We start from the raw sequence: 23,064 nt of genomic DNA on the forward strand, positions 1-23,064 counted from the left end.
TATTATCCTTTGAAGTTGACACGAAACTACATCCAAATCACCTTATTTTTTTAAAAGAACTACCTTGAATTTAGGGAGTTGTTCCTTATTACATCCTCAAGAAACTTTAAGACAATTAACATATATATTCAGGAGTTTAAATTGAAGAAAAATTCTTCGCATACAAGCGATTAAGGCTTGTAAGTTTTACTAGTCTAATTAAAACTAACGCTCAAAACGCGCTTTAAACTATTTTTCTTTCTCTTCGTCTTCTTCTTCTTCTTTTTCTTTCGTTTCTTGCATTCTCTTTCTCCTTCTTTTTTTTCTTCTTGCTGCACGTTCTTCTTCCTCTTCCTCTTCTTCTTCTTCTTCTTTTCTTTCGTTTCTTGCATTTTCTTTCTCCTTCTTCTTCTTCTTGCCGCACGTTTTTCTTCCTCGTCTTCCTCTTCTTCTTCTTCATTTACGTGCTTTTCTCTTTGTTTTCTTTCTTCGTTATTCTTGATTTCTATTGTTTTTTGACATTAAGCTCTGAAATCATTTTTGAAGAAGAAGAAGCAGCAGAAAGAGAAAGAGTTCTAAATTATGCATAAGGTGTACTTCAACGAATTTTGGGTGTATTTCTTAAATCCTTTGGGTGTATTTCTGTAATCTTTTGGGTGTATTTCTATAATCGTTTGGGTGAATTCCTGTAATTGTTTGGGTGTATTTTTGTAATCATTTGGGTGTATTTTTGTAATCGTTTGGGTGTATTTCTGAAGTTCTATTATCTTCAAAACGATTTCAAAACTTGATTTCAGAAATCATGAAAATCGAAAAAAAAAAAGAAGAAAAAAAAGAAGAAGAAGAAGAGGAGGAGGAAGAGGAAGAGGAAGAGGAAGAAGAAGAAGATTCGTTTATAATACATGGTGAGTGTAGCGCTTTAAAAACAGGAAACGGTTGAATAACGCATTAAAAGAGTCGTATGTGTAGCAACTTGTAAAACTTGTAAATAAAAAAGACTTGTATGTATAACAAGTCTCTAAATTAAATTAGTTGAAAATTAATCGAACAAGTTGATTCCTATTTGGATTAGTGAAATTAAAGAAAATAATAAACAAAATATCTAAGCTTGATCACGTGTGCAAATGAACACCACAATGCAGTTTACTATATTTTTACAATAAATATAAACATATATTCCTGTTTGGTGTGTTTCTCATTCCCTCCCCTATGCAACTAAATCACTGATGACTCTCTCGTGACCCATCATGTAAAAAGTAAAATATAATATATATATATATAACTATTTCATTTCTCTCTTGTTCATTGTTTGTATATGTAGTAGAACCCTCAGATTGACCAGAAAATCGAGCTATTATTGCAGCGAACGCATGGAGCAACCCTCCAACGAGATCACATCCCCTCTCCGTAAGTATCTGAAATCTCATTGTCATTCGAATCATCACCAAACACTAATAGTAATATTCTCATTTTCCGACTTTAGATTAATGGTAAAAATTCTGGTACAGTCGATTTCACGTAAAGTTGATAGTTAGATTAATTTGTTTTATCTTGTGATATAGTCAGCGGGGAGCAATCCTCGACGGAAGAAGAAGAGACTTTTCATGAAAACTCAGCAATAGAACAAGTGGCGCTAACGGTGCCAACCACCGACGACCCTTCCCTCCCGGTTCTCACGTTCCGAATGTGGGTCCTTGGAAGCCTCTCCTGCGTGCTGCTATCATTCCTCAACCAATTCTTTTGGTACCGAACGGAACCCCTCAGCATCACGGCTATCTCGGCGCAGATAGCCGTGGTGCCGTTGGGCCAGCTCATGGCTTCCAAGATCACAAAGCGCGTCTTCTTCAAAGGGAAGCGCTGGGAATTCACCTTAAACCCTGGGCCCTTCAACGTGAAGGAGCACGTTCTCATCACTATCTTTGCCAACTCCGGTGCTGGCACTGTCTACGCCATTCATATTGTTACCGCTGTAAAAATCTTTTACCGCAAGCACATCTCCTTCTTTGTTGCCTTCCTTGTCATCATTTCCACCCAGGTAGGTCAATTATTTAAAAAAAAGATCCCGCTAAGAAGACAATGGACTATTTGTACAATGTGTACAATAGGTTATTGAGTTATAAAATGAACATCCCCATATTATCTAGAATAACCATCCGAGTATTAGTGATAATAAACATCTTCCCAAAAACTTAAACTAATTTTGGAATTCACCAAAAATCAAACTCTTGACCTTTTGGATTTAGTGCTCTAATACCATATCATAATACAACTCATCCTAAAAACTTCAGCTGATGGAAAAAGATAACACTAATGATTATATCTCTAATACTCCCTAAACTTTCATTGTGCGCATTGTATAAATATTTCATTGGCTTCTCGTACTTTCCCTTAAAAAAAAAGGCCAACTCTATCTAATTTTATCTGTATTATTGCGATTTTTGCTTTATTTATTATTGAGTATGAAATTGAAATTGGCACAATGCAGCATTTTGTTTCACAATTTATACGTATACATAATTAAGCTCATAATAATCTATATAAAATTATAAATGCACATAGCTTCATGACTTGTAGTTGGTTTCCTCTCTTTTGTTGTGACTTGTAGCTGTAACACCTGCATCCACTTATCACCTAACCTTTTAATAATTCTTTTCGTCTGGAAAGACATAGCTGAAAATAATTCTTTTAATGAATTTCAGTAAATAATGGATATGTTTGTCCAACTTTAAATTATTCAAAAAAATTTTATCAATAATATCTTTTAAAATTGGTTTGTCTATGTCCGAATCTCTTAGAAACCAGTATTAACGTAACTCTTAATGAACGGCAGGTATTAGGATTCGGATGGGCCGGCATATATAGGAGGTACCTTGTGGAGCCAGCAGCCATGTGGTGGCCAGCGAATTTAGTACAAGTTTCACTCTTCAGGTAATAAATACCATAACAGTAACATATACCAATTTATATTTTGTGGAAAAAACCGGTGGCCTACCTATTTTAATTCGATAACTAACTGTTCTAATTAAGTGAACGTGCATATTGAGCATCTCTTGGATAATATATGATAGGAAACGCATCAAGAAAAAGTTTAGGAGGTCAAGAATTTTATTAAATTTTGGCTAGTATGTAACCAATAAAAAAAAGTAAGTAATTTTATATCATTGAATAAAATTTCACACCGTTAAAAACATCATTAATAATTACTTAATGACTACAAATAAAAAAATTGCTGATCCTCTAACACTCTTCACCATTAATTGATGGAAGCGTTTTACTTTTTCCGTTTCCTTTTTTTTTTTTGTGGGTTGGAGGAGGTGGTTGTAGATATAGTGACGGAAGTGATTTATGATGAAACCATAGGAGTAATTTTGCCAATATTAAAATTCTTTGACGGATGAGCTGATGATAGTGAACTAAAAAATTGATTAAGTGATTTATTTCATATATACTTTGGCCATTATTTACGTAGTGTCTTAGTATTATTACTTTTGCGTGAATAATAATCCATTTATTAACTATTTTTAACTAAATGGACCAAAGTATAAAACTAATAAAAAATGATTAACCATAGATAAAATTAACTTGTCGTTAGAGGAATTTTGTTTCTGTTTAATTTATTGTATACGTGACCAATAAAATAGTGACAGCATTCTTCATCATTATTTTGGATAAGTGAAGTAAAAATTAATATTTTTTAAAATAAAAAATATTATTAAAGAGTTGGATACCCTTATTCTAAAACATAAATTTTAAAAAAATATTTTTTTAATTATTAATTAATATTACTCAAATTTAATAAATTAATAGTAGTAATTTTTTTTATTAATTAAAAAATTTTAATTTTTTTTCTCTTTCTTAATTTTATTAAATAATTTTTTTAGGTCATAATATTTTTAAATTTTTTTATAATAAATATTTTTTAAATTACCTAATGTATAAAATATCACATTTTTTATTTTATTTTAAAAATTTAATATTTTTTATATCAGAACATTACGATTTATTATATTATTATATATTATTTTTGTACTACAAAACAAAAGATAAAATTTTATATTTTTTTGTTAATTATTTTATTTTATTTTGGTTATCTAAATTAGCATATATAGCATTCACTTATTTTTTATTATTTATAATATTTTTCTATTTCCAATCAATATTCATTTAAAAAATAATCTTTAAATCCTAAGTTATTAACTCAAAAGTCATTACATCCATATTTTCTAAAATTTCAAAAAAATAATTTTTTTTTTATTTTTATAATTAGTTAAATTGGCAAATAGTAATGATAATATCATAATTTTATAATGAATAAAGCAAAACAATTTATCAAGTCATATTAAGTTATTAATTTCAGTTACATTTAAAAGTGAATAACACTTTAAAAATAACCAAAAAAATTCAAAAATCTTATATAAATCAACATACATATAAAATATTAAGTGAAGAGAAGTATAAACATCAGGATAGTCAATAAGTAATTACAGAAGAATAAAAGAGAGAAAAAAAATAATGGTAAATTTTAAGAGTTGAAATAGTAAAAAGAAAGAGAAAAAAATTTAAATATTTATTTGGTTATTCAAAAAAATTTATTTTTTTATAATTTTATTTTAAAGATTTTTACTCTTAAATATATCAATTTTTTACTGTATATACCAAACAAAAAAGAATCACCACCATCAACTTATTAAATTTCTCAAGTGATAATTTGAGTAATATATGTTTTTATATTGTGTTTTAGTTTAAGTAATTTTTTTTATGGAGAGTATTTAAATAACAAACAAAATAGTAAGAAGATTTGCATTAGTTATGAAAACTAATATCATCCTTATAGTATAATCGCGTTATTTCAAAACATATAACATGAAATAATAAAATATAGTTTAATTAATATGTATAATAAAACATCATTAAATAGAAAAAACTTGAAGAAAACAAAACAATCATCAATGAAAAATTCAAACCTTCAGTTATCTATTATTGAATATCCTCAATCAAATTAACCAAATTTTCTTTAGCCACTGCAAAATTGATTGACTAACAAATACTATAGATTCAATTAAACAAACTCATATGAAGCATAATCACAGGTAAAAAATTCTATCATTAACACAGAGGCAGCAACTAATGCAAAATCACAGAGGCTAACTTAGAAAATCTCAACAATGCTATAGTAATTAACAAAAGTTTAAGGTAAATAAAAATTACAAAAATCAAAGAGGCTGAATTAGTGGAAGGAATGGCAGCCATGGCGACCAACGATAGCGACGAAGACTGGACTGTAACAAACACAATTTTGCCTCCAACGACCTTTCTGAATGGCGACGAAGATACCCTTTTTTAACGCGACGAAAATGGCGACAATTCTACTTCTCACGTGACGAAGACGTCAACGCTTCTACCTTTGACGATTCTCCTCGGGCTGGGTTAGGCACGCGACGGCGATGTTCTCCTCGGCCAAATTTCTCAGATGCGGGACGATGGTTCTGCGGTGGCTTTGAGAGTGAAAGGAGAGAAGCGGTGAGAAAGGGGAACACGACGGTGAGAGGGACGAGGGTGGCGGACCACGGTGAGAGGAGAGGTGAAGACTGGAGAGGATTTGTGAATTTGAGAAGAGAGGCTTAGAGAAAGTGACGACGTTGAGTGAATGAAATTGAGATTTAGGGTTTCACACATTCATATGAAACTAATATATATATAAAGGTATTTTTGTCATTTTGTACATACGGTATTGCACGGATACCCACGGGACGGGACTTCGATCCCTGCCTCCACCCCATTTATTTAACGGGTCCCCGCCCCTGTTCCCGTAGGGTAAAATTCCTCCCCAATTCGTTCTCAGGCGGGTAAATTCCCGCGGATACGGGATACCCGTCCCGCCGGAGAAAATTGCCATGCCTAACAAGGCAATATAACAATTGCAGTGAGACAATGACAGACATGTGTATAGAAAATAATAGTAAAAGTAAATAATAGTGTGTGATACAATAAAAACTATAATAATAATATAAATTTAAAATTATGCATGAAAATAAAGAATACTTTAAATATAATATTTTATCTTTGCTTCAAATTAAAGACCGTTGAAAAAATAAATGAATAAACTTATAAAATATTTATAAATAATTACTTTATAAATGTTTATCTTGATTTTATTACGCATAATAATAATAATATAATAAATTTTTTAATATCTTATTTAATTTAAATTTATAAATTTTTTACATTCTAAAATTTAAATAACTTATAAAATTTTTATATTATTTTTAAATAATTTTTATTCTTAATTTTTAAATTATTTTATGAAATTTATAATTTTAAAAATAAAAATTAATCTTTTAAAAACAATAGAAAAGTGGCTGAAAGTGCCTGTTGAGCCGCTAGTAGATATAAGGTGAGAGAAATTGGTAGAATTTTTTTTAAGCTGAATGACTGAAGTTAATTAAAAAAGATAATATTGGAAAGAAATTTTGAACACCAAACTCATGTATTGTCATTATATATTGTTATATATAGATGCCACTCTCATTTCAATCCAAAAAAATAAATAAATGTTAATTCCATTTTTAATATATATTTAATAGAATTTAATTTTAATACACTCTCAGTATAAAATAAATTTACACGTGTATTTAATTACGTAATGCCACATTAGTAAAATTAAGGGATAAGTATTGTTTTGGTCCCTCACGTTGAGGGTCGGAATCGAACCCGTCCCCGATCTAATTTTCGATTTAGAATTGTCCTTAACGTTTTTTTTTTCATATTAAAATCGTCCTTTTTTAATTTTTATTCCTAAACTACCCTTCCTTTTTAATAAAATTTAAAAAATAAAAAAAAAACACAGTTGGGGTGGGGGGGGGGGAGGGGAGGCGGGAAGGGGAGACAGGGAGGGGGAGACCGGGGGGTGGGGGTAGGGGTGGCGGGAAGGGGAGACGGGGAGGGGGAGACCGGGGGTGAGGTGGGGGTGAGGTGGGGGTGGATGGTGGGGGGAAAGGGAGACCGCAGGGGTGGGGGAGGGGGGAAGGGGAGACCGCAGGGTGGGGGAAGGGGGAAGGGGAGACCGGGGGGGGGGTGGCGGGAAGGGGAGACGGGGAGAGGGAGACCGGGGGTGAGGTGGGGGTGGGGTGGGGGTGGATGGTGGGGGGAAGGGGAGACCGGAGGGTGGGGGAGGGGGGAAGGGGAGACCGGAGGTGGGGGTGGCGGGAAGGGGAAACGGGGAGGGGGAGACCGGGGGTGGGGGTGGATGGTGGGGGGAAGGGGAGACCGGAGGGGTGGGGTGAGCTGGGTGTTTTATTTTTTTTAATTTTTTAAATTTTATTAAAAAGGAAGGGTAGTTTAGGAATAAAAATAAAAAAGGACGATTTTAATACGAAAAAAACGTTAAGGACGATTCTAAATCGAAAATTAGATCGGGGACGGGTTCGATTCCGACCCTCAACGTGAGGGACCAAAACAATACTTATCCCTAAAATTAACTATATTTCACATTGACTATATAATAGTCATCCAAACTAATGAATGTAATTGTACGACTATACTGTCAATGCATTAAAATTACAGTTCCGCTATATAATCAATAAAAATTTTACCAACTTCTGCCAATTTTTATTTATAATTGTGTTTAATAGAAATATTTTTATAGATATGTCTAATAGAAATATCTTTTTTATAACAATGTCTAATAAAAATATTTTTGTGAATGTGTCCGTTTATACATATTAATACTAATTATAATTAAAATATAATAATTAATTATTATTAATAATAAATTGACAGATAGTATATTACTACCTGTATTTTTTTTTTAAATTAAACTTTATTTGCTAACCAATAAGTTTTGACTTTTGAATTTTGACTCAACTATTTTTTTTGGATATCTTTCCCACAGGGCACTGCATGAGAAGGAGCAACGAACCAAGGGAGGGTTAACCCGATCGCAATTCTTCATCATAGCTTTTCTATGCAGCTTCTCCTACTATGTTTTCCCAGGCTACATATTCCAAATGTTAACCTCTCTCTCTTGGCTATGCTGGCTATTTCCAAACAACGTGTTGGCCCAACAGCTCGGGTCAGGCCTTTACGGGCTCGGCATTGGTGCCATTGGATTTGACTGGTCTACTATTTCGGCCTACTTGGGAAGCCCACTTGCAAGCCCATGGTTTGCCACTGCCAATGTTGCCGCGGGATTTGTGTTTGTGATGTACATTCTGACTCCATTGTGTTATTGGTTCAATGCCTATAATGCCAAGACGTACCCTATTTTCTCCGACGAACTGTTCACAGCGAATGGATCAATTTACAACATCACAGCCATAATTGATTCCAATTTTCACTTGGACATAGCTGCTTACGAGCGACAAGGACGACTCCACCTCAGCACTTTCTTTGCCATGACTTATGGTGTGGGCTTTGCTGCACTAACTGCTACCATTGTGCATGTTGCTCTCTTCCACGGAAGGTACTGTCTTTTTTTTCTACGATTAAGTTAATTTAACGTGAAGTTAATAATTAAAAATTATTAAATAATAATTTAATTAAATTTAGAGTGAATATTCTATTCGATTCTTGACAATTATCTTAAAATGACAACGAAGATTCCAAGAAAAAAAATACTAAATCCGACTCTGAACTCTTTTTGTTTTGACTAATTAGTTGACTTTTTTTGGGCACAGGAGTTAATCAATCCTATAAAAATAAAACTCAAGAGTCAAGTTAGGTAATTTTTTTGTTAAAGACCTCGTTGTCTTTTGAAATAATTATCGAAAGCTATTTTAAATTTTATTAAATTATTTAATAATTTTTAATTATTAATTTTATATGAAGTTAATTATAATTGAATTTTACATTTTTCCAGGCATTTATTCTAGATCATGATATTCACTTGGTTTTAATTTTACTTTTATTTTTTATTTAAATTTTATACCTAACATGTAAATAAATAATAGAATATTTTAAAAAATGATAACATTTCTATCCCAATTTTCTTTACTTTGTTGATTATTTTTAACATTTTTACTAATTGTATACAATGTCATGTATTATGCACTACTAGATATACTTTTTCAACTATGAAATATTTTTCTTTCTCTGCAATGCCATAGTTTACATATATATTATTGTAAATACTATTATTTAAAATGCAATAAACAAATGTGGATAACTAAATATGATGCTATTAATGATCCAAAATGAAATCATATATGTTCAAGAGTAAATTATGAAAAATGTCCTTAGACTATTAATTTACTGACAAAAATTCCTTCAAAATATTTTTAAAGGCAAACTTTAAATATACATAAGTATGACTAAAAAAAACATCTTTTATCTTTAAAATTTAGTAATTTTACACCATATAATTTTTTTTTATAATTTTTTTCAGTGGCCAAAAATATTTTATAAAAAATAAAAAATTCTAGATATCAAATTTTTGTATGATTTTCTGTATGAACTTTTTAAATAGTTATAAAAAAATCATTACAAAAAATTTGAATTAAATACACAAATAATTCGTCAAATAAAATTCGTTTAATACTTATAAAAAATAAATTTTTAAAACATTCTTATTATTAACAAATCGAATATTTTTAGGACATTTTAGTAGTTTAATTATATTAAAATCGTGGTTGGCTTAATGCTGAAATTTTATTGTCGTCAGTGCACTTCTAAAGTTAAATATTTTTTTCTATTATATTATTTTACCTGTACATAAAAAAAATAGAATAAATTATCATTTGTACTTATGAAAAATACAGACGCAGACAAATATACTCATATAAAAATAAAACGACAATTATAACCACAGATAGTATATAGATATATTAGTCAATGTCTATATAAATACAAATGTTAATTTATTCTGAAAAAATATTTGTATCGATAAATCAGAGCTAAGTGGCGTTCAAGTATGCAATAAGTTATTGATAAAGTATATAGTAGATTTGAGATATATGGAATTGAAAATGCAGAGAAATTTGGGAACAAAGCAGATCAAGTTTTAAGGAAAAGAAAAGGGACATACACACCAAGCTTATGCGGAGGTACAAGCAGGTTCCAGAGTGGTGGTTTGTGTCCATACTCATTGTGACAATTGCTGCCACCGTCTTTGCTTGCGAGTACTACAATGAACAGCTACAACTGCCTTGGTGGGGTGTTTTCCTCGCATGTGCCATTGCAATCTTTTTCACTCTTCCAATTGGGATTATTACAGCAATCACAAATCAGGTTGTTTCGTAACGAACAATACTATATGACTAATAAATATTATTTTTGGCAAGTATTTAATTAATAATGATGTGTATTTATATTTACTAAAAATTTTATTTACATAAGTTAATTCAGTTTTTATTTATATTTTTTAAAATATTCAAACATAAATTAATAAAATTGATTTATTAAAGATAATTTAATATTTATATTGATTAAATAATAATAATAAATACTAAAAATTATTGGCCCAAAAATTTCTCTTTGGTAATTACATCATCTTTTAATACTTCCTTCTTAGGTTGGTTATTTCTAATTTTTTCGTTGACAGCTTAAATTTGAGTGTACTTAAACTTACATGCGGTTTTGATAGTAACCATAAATTTTAAATATTAAATTTTAAAACCATAAATTCCAAACATTAAACCATAAATTATAAACCATAAAACCTAAACCTAAAACCATAAATTCTAAACCGTAAACCATATACACTAAACCCTAAACCCTAAGATTTCTCTAAGCTTTGTTTGCTTATTATTACAGACGCCGGGGCTGAACATAATTACTGAGTACATCATAGGATATATCTACCCGGGATACCCAGTGGCTAACATGTGTTTCAAGGTTTATGGTTACATCAGCATGACACAAGCCATCACTTTCTTGCAAGACTTTAAGCTCGGTCACTACATGAAGATTCCTCCCAGAGTCATGTTCATGGCACAGGTACACATTATGCCTTGATTCTAGACCTTTACATGCATATGTAACTATTTAAATATTGCTCCTTGCACCTAAGAACGAAATGTCTGTAATTTATAAATTCAAACTAAATTTAGTTAAAATTAACCTCTACTTAAATTTATTGAAGGTTCATAAAGAGGTTAAATCAAGGAATTATTTTTGGTGTTTAATAAAATTGATGGTGCAGTATGCAGAATTCATGAAATTATGTTTGTTTTTTATTTTGTCCTGCATTAGTAGAATAGAAAAGAAATGAAAATTACAGAAATAAATGATATAGAAAAATAATACCACAATACATTCTGGTTCGATTACGAAATGCAATGTGATTTATGTCCAGTTTTTACCACAATAATAATAAAATTTTTACTATAATCAAAATTGTTTACAAACACTAATTTCAAAAGATTCACACTTTTGTAACATATCTAAATTAATCCAGATGTAGTAATTTCTAAATGCTAATTCAATTTAGATAAAGAAAACTAAGAAATTCCAATACACATTTAAAATCAAACACTCAAACAAAAAAATAAATAATTTTTGTGAGATCAACTCTCTTTGTATTTTATATCTCTTGATATAAACTTAATTTTAAATAATAAACAAAGTAAAACCACACTCAAAACAAGGAAACCTAGGCTATGTATATGTTCATACCCTGGCCCAATGCTAAGGGCCCAGGTCCAACCAAAAGGCCTGATCCAATAGATTAAGCCTAGCAAAACACCGACCTCCACCTAAGAAGTCGGTGTCAACCACGACTTAGTATAAAGAAGTCGGATATGAGATTGGCTGGCAGACAAACACTCATTCAAACGAGTAACCGCCCCTAAAATCTCTCTAACCACTTCATGAAGCCATATCTTAACCTCCCTAAGATAATGGGACGGTTAATATCCTAAAGATACGGCACTACTCCAACGGTGGTTATTGGCTCACCACTACAAATACACTGACACCCCTCAGGTATCTCTAAGCCCAATACTCTCTAGACCTGCTCACACTCTTGCTAACTTAAGCATCGGAGTGTCTTTGCAGGTACCACCCCCCATTCATTCACGCGCGCAAGTCGGACGGAGCCTCCCGAGTTGCTGATCCATCCGGAGTTCTCCTCCTTCACGCACTTGGGCCATTCAACGCCATCCATTGCATTTATCTCCGGTTACCCACCGTAACATTGGCGCCGTTGCCGGGGACCCGAGAGATCATCCATCGATGGCGGATAGATCCCACGAAGAAGGCCATGCGGAAACAGATTCTGAACAGGAGAATCTAGACATGGGCAACGACAATGAAGACCTGGCCCAACACCAGGAAGATAACAACCAACACAGAGAGGGTACCTCCGGAGTGAAGAATCCGAAGGTAAATTCCTCAGATGGGCGTGAATCAGAAAAAGGCGGACCATCCCACGTAGCTGAATTAATAGGATTAGTCCATAGCCGCCTGGAACAATTGGAGCAAGAGCGGGAGAAGCAGAAGGAAACCGAAAGGTATCTCAAAGAAGAGATGGAGCGGCGAAAAGAGTTAGAAAGAAAACTCTTACAGCTGGAATCCTCCCTCAAGGGTCACCACTCCCGCGACGAACAAGAAGACCAACTCTCGGGTGGAGAAGATCCTTTCAGCGAGGACATAATGAGGGCAAAAGTTCCAAGAAACTTCAAAAGCCCTGATATGGACCTCTATGATGGGACCACAGACCCAAAGCATCATCTAAGCAACTTCAAAAGTCGGATGTATCTAGCTGATGCCTCCGACGCTACGAGATGCAAAGCTTTCCCGACCACTTTATCGAAAGCGGCGATGAAGTGGTTCGATAGCCTCCCACCAAGATCAATCACCAGCTTTGAAGACCTCTCAAGGAAGTTTTTGATGAGGTTCTCAATTCAGAAAGATAAGGTGAAACATGCACCAAGCCTCCTAGGAGTAAAACAGGAGGTCGGAGAGTCTTTGCGAGCCTATATGGAAAGGTTCAATAAGGCATGTTTGGAGATCCAAGACCTGCCCACAGAGGCAGTCATAATGGGGTTAGTCAATGGACTTAGAGAAGGTCCCTTCTCGCAGTCCATATCTAAAAGACACCTCGTTTCTCTAAGCGATGTACAAGAAAGGGCGGAAAAGTACATCAATATGGAAGAGAATGCAAAGTTAAGAGACCTGAGTTGGCGACCTGGACCCCCTCCCTCATCTAAAGAGAGGGAAAGGGAAGCCAAGAAAAAGGAAGAGCTCGGTCTCGAGAGGCCCAGGAAATATCACTCTTATACTCCTCTAAAAACTTCTATAGTGGATGTATACAGATAGATTTGCCACACTGAAAGGCTGCCACCCCCTAGACCTATTAAAAACAAAAAAGGGGGAAGCCGCGGCGACTACTGCGAGTACCATAAAATATATGGTCACTCCACCAATGATTGTTACGACCTCAAAAATGTGATAGAAAAGCTGGCTAGGGAAGGTCGGCTTGATAGATATCTCATGGAAAGGTCGGACACTCACGGAAAGAGAAAGCGAGATGATATGGATAGAAGAGATCCACCACCGCAGACCCCAGAGAGACATATTCACATGATCTCAGGAGGATTTGCGGGAGGAGGGCTCACTAAATCCTCTCGCAAAAGACATCTCAAGAGAGTCTATTAAGTCGGGGAAGAGTCACCTGACCTCCCCACCATTTCGTTCACAAAAGAAGATGGGCAAGGGATAATTCCCGGGCATGATGATCCCGTGGTGATAACCATGATCCTAGCCAATGCCCATCTCCACAGAACCCTAGTAGACCAAGGAAGTTCGGCGGACATCCTTTTCAAGCCCGCCTTCGACAAGCTAGGGTTAGATGAAAAAGAGTTGAGAGCCTACCCCGACACCTTATATGGATTAGGGGATACGCCAATAAAGCCGTTGGGATTCTTGCCCCTTCACACCACTTTTGGAAGAGGGGAAAAATCAAGGACCCTGAGCATAGACTTCATAGTCATTGATGAAGGGTCAGCCTATAATGCCTTAATCGGCAGAACTACCCTTAATCGCCTCGGGGCAGTGGTATCCACTCCTCACCTTTGCATGAAGTACCCAACCCCAGCGGGAATAGCAACGGTGAGGGGAGACAAAAAATTGGCAAGAAAATGCTACAATGAAAGCCTAAATCTGAGAGGAAAGGGCAAAGAAGTCCACACCATAGAGCTCGGCGGCACAAGGGCCAGAGAAGAGCTGCGATCCCAACCGGGAGGAAAAATCGAGGAGGTGCAAGTCGGTAAAGAGGAGGGAAAAACACTTACATAGGAGCCAACCTAGGGGAAACCCTAAAACAAAGGTTGACTGAACTCTTGAGAGCTAATTCCGACCTCTTTGCATGGAAGGCTTCCGACATGCCCGGGATTGATCCCGAACTCATGTCTCACAGGCTCTCGGTTTATCCAGGGTCCCGACCTGTACAGCAAAGAAGACGCAAGCTCGGCCCGGAACGAGCCCTAATAGTAGAAGAGCAAGTACAGGCGCTCCTGGAAGCTGGCTTTATCAGAGAGGTCAAGTACCCAACATGGCTAGCCAATGTAGTGTTAGTCAAAAAACAAAATGGTAAATGGAGAATGTGCGTCGACTATACCGACTTGAATAAAGCATGTCCTAAGGACCCTTATCCCCTACCGAATATTGATACCCTGGTGGACTCCAACTCGGGGTACCAGTACTTATCATTCATGGACGCCTACTCGGGATATAACCAAATCCCGATGTACGAGCCCGACCAAGAGAAAACATCTTTCATCACACCAAGGGCAAACTATTGCTATGTGGTCATGCCATTCGGATTAAAGAATGCAGGAGCCACATACCAACGGTTGATGAATAAAGTGTTTTCCCCCCACCTAGGGAGCTTGATGGAAGTATACGTCGACGACATGCTAGTAAAGACCAAGGAAGAAGTCGACCTCTTAACCGACCTCTCACAAGTCTTTGATACTATAAGGTTGCATGGGATGAGACTAAATCCTGCAAAGTGCGCCTTCGCGGTCGAGGCAGGAAAATTTCTAGTGTTCATGCTAACACAGAGGGGGATTGAGGCCAATCCCGATAAATGCAGAGCCATCCTAGAAATGAAAAGCCCGACTTGTTTGAGAGAGGTTCAACAGCTCAATGGCCGGCTTGCAGCCCTCTCCAGATTCTTGGCAGGATCGGCGCTAAAATCCCTTCCATTATTCTCTTTATTAAGAAAGGGATGCCGATTCGAATGGACTCCGGAATGCGAGGAGGCGTTCCAAGAGTTCAAAAAGTTCTTAAGCCAACCTCCTATCTTAACCCGACCAGTACCAGGGGAAGACCTCGTTTTATACTTATCCGTAGCAAACAAGGCTGTCTCATCAGCCCTGATCAGAGAAGACGAGGTCAGACAACACCCGGTCTATTTCATCAGCAAGGTCCTGCAAGGCCCTGAACTAAGGTACCACAAACTAGAAAAGTTTGCCTACTCCTTAGTGATAGCCTCACGAAGGCTACGACCTTAACAATAAGAGTCCGCACAAACCAACCCATGAAGCAAATCCTCCAAAAGACGGATGTTGCAGGGAGAATGGTTCAATGGGCGATAGAACTCTCCGAGTTTGATCTGAGATACGAAACTCGGGCGGCAATTAAAGCTCAATGCCTCACCGACTTCGTAGCAGAATACGCAGGAGACCAAGAGGAAAAGCCGACTACATGGGAACTCTATGTAGATGGATCCTCCAACAAAACAGGAAGCGGCACAGGCATAATATTGGTAGATGAAAGAGGAACCCAGATTGAGGTTTCTCTAAAATTTGAATTCCCAGCCTCAAATAATCAGGCAGAATATGAAGCCTTGATTGCTGGGCTAAAATTAGCAGAAGAAGTCGGTACTACAAAAGTGATGATATACAGCGACTCGCAAGTGGTGACCTCCCAAATAAGTGGAGAGTATCAGGCAAAGGACCCAAATATGAAAAGGTACTTGGAAAAAACTCTGGAGCACCTTGGGCGCTTTGCAGAAACCGAGGTCAAACACATAACTCGGGATCTAAACAGCAGAGCGGACGCCCTATCCAAGCTAGCAAGTACCAAACCAGGAGGAAACAACAGAAGCCTGATTCAAGAAACCCTCCAAGAGCCCTCAGTTGCAAAAACAGAAGATAAGCAGGAGGTACTTGAGGTAGTCGGTTTAAACCTCGGATGGATGAATCCCTTAGTCGAATACCTAAAATTCGACATCCTCCCTAAAGAGGAAAAAGAAGCTAAAAAGATCCGAAGGGAAGCACAGCATTACACTTTGGTGAGAAATGTCCTCTACCGAAGAGGGATATCAACACCATTGTTAAAATGCGTACCGACCTCAAGAACCGCCGAGGTGTTGGAGGAAGTACATAGTGGGATCTGCGGGAATCATCTCGGAGCAAGGTCACTAGCCAGAAAAATAATCCGAGCTGGATTCTACTGGCCGACCTTGCAAAAAGATGCCACAGACTTTGTGAAAAAGTGCCAACCATGTCAGATGCATGCAAATTTTCACGTAGCTCCACCAGAAGAGCTCATCAGTATCACTTCTCCCTGGCCCTTTGCAAAATGGGGAATGGACTTGTTAGGTCCTTTTCCCCAAGCACCAGGACAAGTCAAATACTTGATCGTGGGAATAGATTACTTCACAAAGTGGATAGAAGCAGAACCATTAGCCACTATCACCGCTCAAAGAAGTCGCAGGTTCCTCTACAAAAACATTATCACAAGGTATGGAATACCTTATTCCATCACTACAGATAATGGAACCCAATTCACCGATGCCACCTTCAGAAATCTAGTAGCCAGTCTGAAAATCAAGCACCAGTTCACCTCGGTGGAACACCCACAAGCCAATGGGCGAGCCAATGCAGCTAACAAGGTCATACTGGCAGGATTAAAGAAAAGACTACAGGAAGCAAAGGGAGCTTGGGCTGAAGAGCTCCCCCAAGTGTTATGGGCTTATAGGACAACTCCTCAATCCGCCACGGGAGAAACACCCTTCCGACTAGTCTATGGCGTAGAAGCCATGATTCCAATAGAAATCAATGAGCAAAGCCCAAGGGTAATTCTCCACGACGAGGTCGGAAACATACGGGGACACAAAGAGGAGCTCGACTTGCTCCCCGAAGTCCGAGAAAGTGCCCAAATAAAAGAAGCGGCATTAAAACAGAGGATGACTGCCAGGTACAACAAGAAAGTCATTCGAAGAACATTCGCCCTAGATGACTTGGTCCTAATCAGAAACGACATTGGAGTCAACAAATCAGGAGAAGGAAGGTCGCCGTAAATTGGAAGGGACCATACAAAATCAAGGAAGTATTAGGGAAAGGTTATTATAAAATAACCGACCTAAGCGGAACTGAGCTACCAAGGTCGTTGCATGCTTGTAATATGAAAAGGTACTACAGTTAGAAGCGAACTCTGCTCCCTGATGTACTCTTTTCCCAACTCCATGATTTTTTTCCCAAAAGGGTTTTTTCTGGAGAAGGGTTTTTAACGAGGCATCATAGTAGAGACTAAGGGAAAATAGGCTATCAAGACCCTTAGTAGCAAGAAGGTACCTTCCTAATTAATAAAGATCTTTTTTCGTTCATAATATCTCTTATAATATCCTTATTTATTCTTCTAAGTCCTTCTACGAAATGCGCCGACTTAAGCTCGACAAAACGTGAAAATCCCATGAACCGACCTATATGGTCGTCAGGATAAAACGACGAGGTACAAGTCGGCGTAAAGAGGTTATATGAGTCGATCGTAAAAACTCGGAAAGCAAATCCGACTCATAAGTCGGAACAACATTCCGAGTAGGAAAGCTCGGAAATACATCGGACCTTAAATCGGAATGTAGAACTGAGTAGAAGAAAAACGCATCGCAAAAATAACCTAAGTCATAAGAACTCGCTAAAACGAAAGTCGAGTATGAGGAATAACAAAAAAGATATGAAAACCCAAGAAGAAGTTTAAAGGGCATCCCAAAAAAGTCCTTAAACGAGAAAGTCCGAAAGACAAACAAATAAAAAGGTTTTCAGAAAGAGATCAAAAGGATTTTCAAAATATCGAAAAGCATACACGCACAAGGTAATTCAAAACCCTTATCCAAAAAAGGGGCATTCACTTTTGTTTAAAAACCCTTATCCAAAAAAGGGCACAGATCAGAATATTTTGTTTACGGCCTTAAAAGGCCAAAGGGAAATTGTTCACACAACCACCAACAATGAATAAGTTTAAAAAAGGGGGGACTCACAGGCCGAGCCCCCATATAGCCATAAAAAACAAAGTTATCTTTTCAAGGGAGTAGAGGAATCATCACCACCAGACTCAGGAGGGGCGCCGCCAGGACCAGTCGGAGGAACGGAGAAAGAACCCGGAGAATCTTTAGAACGAGGAGGAGACTCAATAATCCTCTGCCACCGAGTCTTCAAATCTGACTCGGAAACAACCTCGGGAGCAGGAGGATCCACGATAGCACCATCGATGACGACTTTATCAGGATGTAAAGGAGAAAGGTCCAAGTCGGGACCGATAACTCTGACTTGTTCCAAGAAAATTCTCCAAGACTCCTCGGCACCATCGGCAATAGAGTCCTCCAACTCGGCGTATGCGTTCTGAGAATTTAGTAAGTCCTTCCTCACAGCCACAATATCCTGAAATAAACTGTGGTAGCTGTCTTGTGCCGTTTTCCTTAAATTCGCCTCCAAAGTACATTGAGCCCGCAGCTTACCCTCCTCCTCCTTGAGGTGATCCCTCTCCTTCCTCAATTTATCTCTCTCCTCCTTCAACTCCTTCTCATGTTTTTCAAAAATAAGAAGCCTCCCCTCCAACTCCTCAACTTTTGAGGTGGCCCCCAAGGAGCTAAGGGGAGTCTTCTAAAAAAGATCCAAAAGTTTGCAACAAACACCCGCTGCCCTAAAACTCTCCTCGGCCATGGTGGTGAGGTGGTTTCGGACAGAAACATCATCCATACTTAAAAAAGGATAGATGTTCTTTCGGACGAATGCCAGAGCATCCGCCTTAACCCCACCATCAAAAGAAGAAGAGCCAGACTCTGCAGTCTTACGCTTCTTCTTCTCTGGCTCAGAAAGAAGTTGGGCAGAAGGGAGTGGCCGAGATAAAGTTGAAGAAGAAAGTATAATGGGTTGAGAGGGAGTGCCAGTATTTTTAGGAAGAGGAGGAGGAGGAGGAGAGGTGATCGCCCTGGCACCACCAGACCTAGCCCGGGACTTCGCTTTAGCCTCCTGGACCCTTTGATAAGCCTCCTGAGCATTCTTCTTTGCCATATCTACAAGGAAACAACTAACAAAAGTTACAAGTCGGTAACATTTAAGTCGGTAGAAACAACTCGGAAATAAGGAATACATGCACTACCTAGATGAGATTGAACAAAGGTCGGCGTTCCTTGAAGGATTTTCCTAGTATCCAAGTATGGGGCCCTTCCCCACGCTTCTCGGAAAAATCCCACAATAGCCGCCTCCACCTCGTCAAGGTCATCTAGACCATACTTCTCACAAGGGGAGGCCGCCAACCAATAAAGGGGAAAGCGAGGGGAGGAGTGCTCATCAAGGAAAAAGGGGTGGTGACCCTCTACGGCTTGAACTTTGAAAAAGTAGTTTTTGAAGTCATGAAAAGATTCGTCGAAAAAGGTGAAAATCCTCCGACCTTGTATGGCTCGGAATGATACCCACTGCTGTTTGTTGTTTAGCCCACTAAAGGGCTTAGTCATATGAAAAAGAAAGAAGAAAATCCTCAAAGAGGTCGGAAAGTCCAGAGCGTGGCTAATAAACTGATAGACCTTCAAAAAACCCCAAGAATTGGGGTGAAGTTGAGTAGGGGCAACTTTACAGTGATGCAAAACAGATATCTCGAAATCCGAGAAAGGAAGAAAAACACCCAAACGGGTGATCATACATTCATACATGAAGAAAAAATGAGGGGCCGCCTCATTAACTCTCCCAAAACAGACCCGGTCTTCAGGACCCGGGATTATCAATTCATATTTTGGCTCGTCCTCCTCCGAAGTACAGAGCCGGTGATGAGTACGAAGATGAATGATAAACTCAGCATCGACCAGGGGTTCCTCCCCAAGGACAGTGTCATCAACCCACAGAGAAAGAACATCTACGGAAGCCATTTTTTATATAAAGAAAAGTGGCAGAAACCTACAAAAGGAAGAAAAGAAAAAGAAAAATAAAAAAACACGACCCCTAAAGAGGAAAGATACGAAGCTAGAATCTACAGGCCAACCTACCCACTCACAATACAAAACATGCAAACATAAGGCATGACATGGAAGAAACAAAACTAACCTTTATCCGAAGAAATGAAGGCTGAAGAAACGGAAAGCTTCGAACACAAGAATACAGCACGAGCAAGGCAAGAAAAAGTTTGAAAGATTGCAGAAACGGAAAAACGAAAGAGAGGAAAAGTATTTATAAATAGGCTAAGGGACATAATGGTAAAAACGAGGCAGTCATTAATGAGATTGCACCGTTACCAAAGCCCTCAATCCCTAAACGCTTCCTCAACGGACACGACGCTTGAATTGACGTAACTGTCAGAAACAAAAGGTCGCGAAAATCACGTCGGTTTCAAAACCCGTGAAAGTCGGCTACGAACCCGAGTTGAATACTTGAACCCAAGCCTTAAAAGGATCTTGGGCTCAAGTAGGGCACTGTTCATACCCTGGCCCAATGCTAAGGGCCCAGGTCCAACCAAAAGGCCTGATCCAATAGATTAAGCCTAGCAAAACACCGACCTCCACCTAAGAAGTCGGTGTCAACCACGACTTAGTATAAAGAAGTCGGATATGAGATTGGCTGGCAGACAAACACTCATTCAAACGAGTAACCGCCCCTAAAATCTCTCTAACCACTTCATGAAGCCATATCTTAACCTCCCTAAGATAATGGGACGGTTAATATCCTAAAGATACGGCACTACTCTAACGGTGGTTATTGGCTCACCACTACAAATACACTGACACCCCTCAGGTATCTCTAAGCCCAATACTCTCTAGACCTGCTCACACTCTTGCTAACTTAAGCATCGGAGTGTCTTTGCAGGTACCACCCCCCATTCATTCACGCGCGCAAGTCGGACGGAGCCTCCCGAGTTGCTGATCCATCCGGAGTTCTCCTCCTTCACGCACTTGGGCCATTCAACGCCATCCATTGCATTTATCTCCGGTTACCCACCGTAACAGTATATAATCTGAATTTTGCTCAAATTGGTTGCCTTCTTTCTTAGATGAATCATCATATATAGAATTTAATATCTCTTTTTCACTGTTGGGATCTAGAGTTTTTCAATATTCGAAAAATAAATAGAGACACATGGTTACTAATGTCTTGAATGTGGTGAATTTGATTAGGTCGTGGGAACAATCATCGCAGCTCTTGTGTATTTAACTACTGCATGGTGGTTAATGGAAACAATCCCAGACATATGTCAAGACACGTCCTCTGTTTGGACTTGTCCAGGCGACACAGTATTTTACGATGCTTCAGTGATTTGGGGTTTGATTGGTCCAAAAAGAATCTTTGGAGACCAAGGAATTTATTCTCAAATAAATTGGTTCTTTTTGGGTGGAGCCATTGCTCCTTTACTCGTATGGTTCGCTGTAAGGGCGTTCCCACAACAGGAGTGGATTAGGCTCATCAACATGCCTGTGTTGATAGGTGCCACGGGGATGATGCCGCCGGCAACGGCGGTGAACTACACAAGTTGGATCATTGTTGGATTTTTGTCCGGATTTGTTGTGTACAGGTACAAGCCAGAATGGTGGCAACGCCACAATTATGTGCTCTCTGGAGCCTTGGATGCAGGCCTTGCATTTATGGGAGTGCTTTTGTATCTTTGCTTAGGATTAGAGGACATTAGTATTAATTGGTGGGGCAACGAACTTGACGGTTGTCCGTTAGCTCGCTGTCCCACTGCAAAAGTTGTTTACGTCTCTGGTTGTCCGATTCTTTTTTAAGGATACTTCGAAATTTATGTGCAGGTAACTTTATATAAAATTTATATTTAAGAATTGTTAGATTATAATTTAGTCAAATTTTTATATATTAATTTCACATCAAATTATTTACACTTGAGTTTTGATTTAAAAAAAATATATTATATCAACAATTTTTTGTATTTTTTATTATTATTTAATCAGTGTTTATTAATTTATGTATAAAAATTTTAAAAAATATAAATATAAATAGTATTGATTTATGCATAATTAAAATTTTAATAAATAATAGAATATTTTAAAAAATGATAACATTTCTATCCCAATTTTCTTTACTTGTTGATTATTTTTAACATTTTTACTAATGGTATACAATATCATTTATTATGCACTACTAGATATACTTTTTTAGCTATGAAATATTTTTTCTTTCTCTTCAATGGCATAGTTTACATATATATTATTGTAAAAACTATTATTTAAAATGCAATAAACAAATGTGGATAACTAAATATGATGCTATTAATGATCCAAAATGAAATTATTATTCCGAGGGTCGATTAGTTTTGGGCTGAAAAGCGAGGCCCAAATTTTCTATAGAGCGAACTCTGGCTTATTCCACATCTTGTGATAGTAGTCCGAGTTGTTTGTAAAAAAATGAGGTGTATTTATAAAATACTTCGAAATTTAAGTCAGTAAAAATTTTAGCAGATTTTAATGTATTGAAATTTAAAGATACTTAAGTAATATTAGTGTATTTATAGATGATGAATCAATTATTACGTTAAAAATAATTCTGTTACTACCCTGACCCAACGGTATGGCCCAGGTCCAAATACACCAAAAGGCCCAATCCAAAGATTGGCCTTTGTTATTCACCGACCTCCTCAAAAGAGGTCGGACTCAACACAGACTTCTTTCCAAAGAAGTCGGGTTCAAGAGATAGCTGGCAGATAACGCTTATTCAAATAAGTAACTGCCCCTAAAATCTCTCTAACCACTTCTAGAAGCCATATCCCAACAATCCCTAGATAAAGGGACGGTTATCCACCTAAAAAGGTGGCACTACTCCAACGGTGGTTATTGGATCACCACTATAAATACCCTGACACCCCTCAGGTATCTCTAAGTTCCAATACATTCTAAACCTGCTTTACCCCATGCTGACTTAGGCA

At 37.3% G+C, this 23,064-nt stretch overlaps 1 protein-coding gene across 1 annotated transcript; it reads left to right on the forward strand.

The window, feature by feature from the left end:
- The first annotated feature begins 1,191 nt into the window (after window positions 1–1,191).
- LOC130976049 (oligopeptide transporter 7-like) lies at window positions 1,192–21,923 on the forward strand. The gene is made up of 7 exons (XM_057900790.1): window positions 1,192–1,386; window positions 1,542–2,014; window positions 2,810–2,907; window positions 7,871–8,440; window positions 9,948–10,203; window positions 10,729–10,911; window positions 21,305–21,923. Exons 1-7 carry the CDS (start codon window positions 1,350–1,352, stop codon window positions 21,908–21,910), a joined length of 2,223 nt encoding a protein of 740 aa, XP_057756773.1. The 5' UTR covers window positions 1,192–1,349; the 3' UTR covers window positions 21,911–21,923.
- Window positions 21,924–23,064: the final 1,141 nt, after the last annotated feature.

Source organism: Arachis stenosperma, chromosome 4, assembly GCF_014773155.1.
Source record: "Arachis stenosperma cultivar V10309 chromosome 4, arast.V10309.gnm1.PFL2, whole genome shotgun sequence".
Lineage (NCBI taxonomy): Eukaryota > Viridiplantae > Streptophyta > Magnoliopsida > Fabales > Fabaceae > Arachis > Arachis stenosperma.

Excerpts from the sequence above, each read along its gene's own strand:
- LOC130976049 (XM_057900790.1), top strand. The coding sequence starts at position 1,350 with ATGGAGCAACCCTCCAACGAGATCACATCCCCTCTCC. Across the intron at positions 1,387-1,541 it reads CGAGATCACATCCCCTCTCC|TCAGCGGGGAGCAATCCTCG; the intron begins GTAAGTATCTGA and ends CTTGTGATATAG. Across the intron at positions 8,441-9,947 it reads GTTGCTCTCTTCCACGGAAG|AGAAATTTGGGAACAAAGCA; the intron begins GTACTGTCTTTT and ends TTGAAAATGCAG.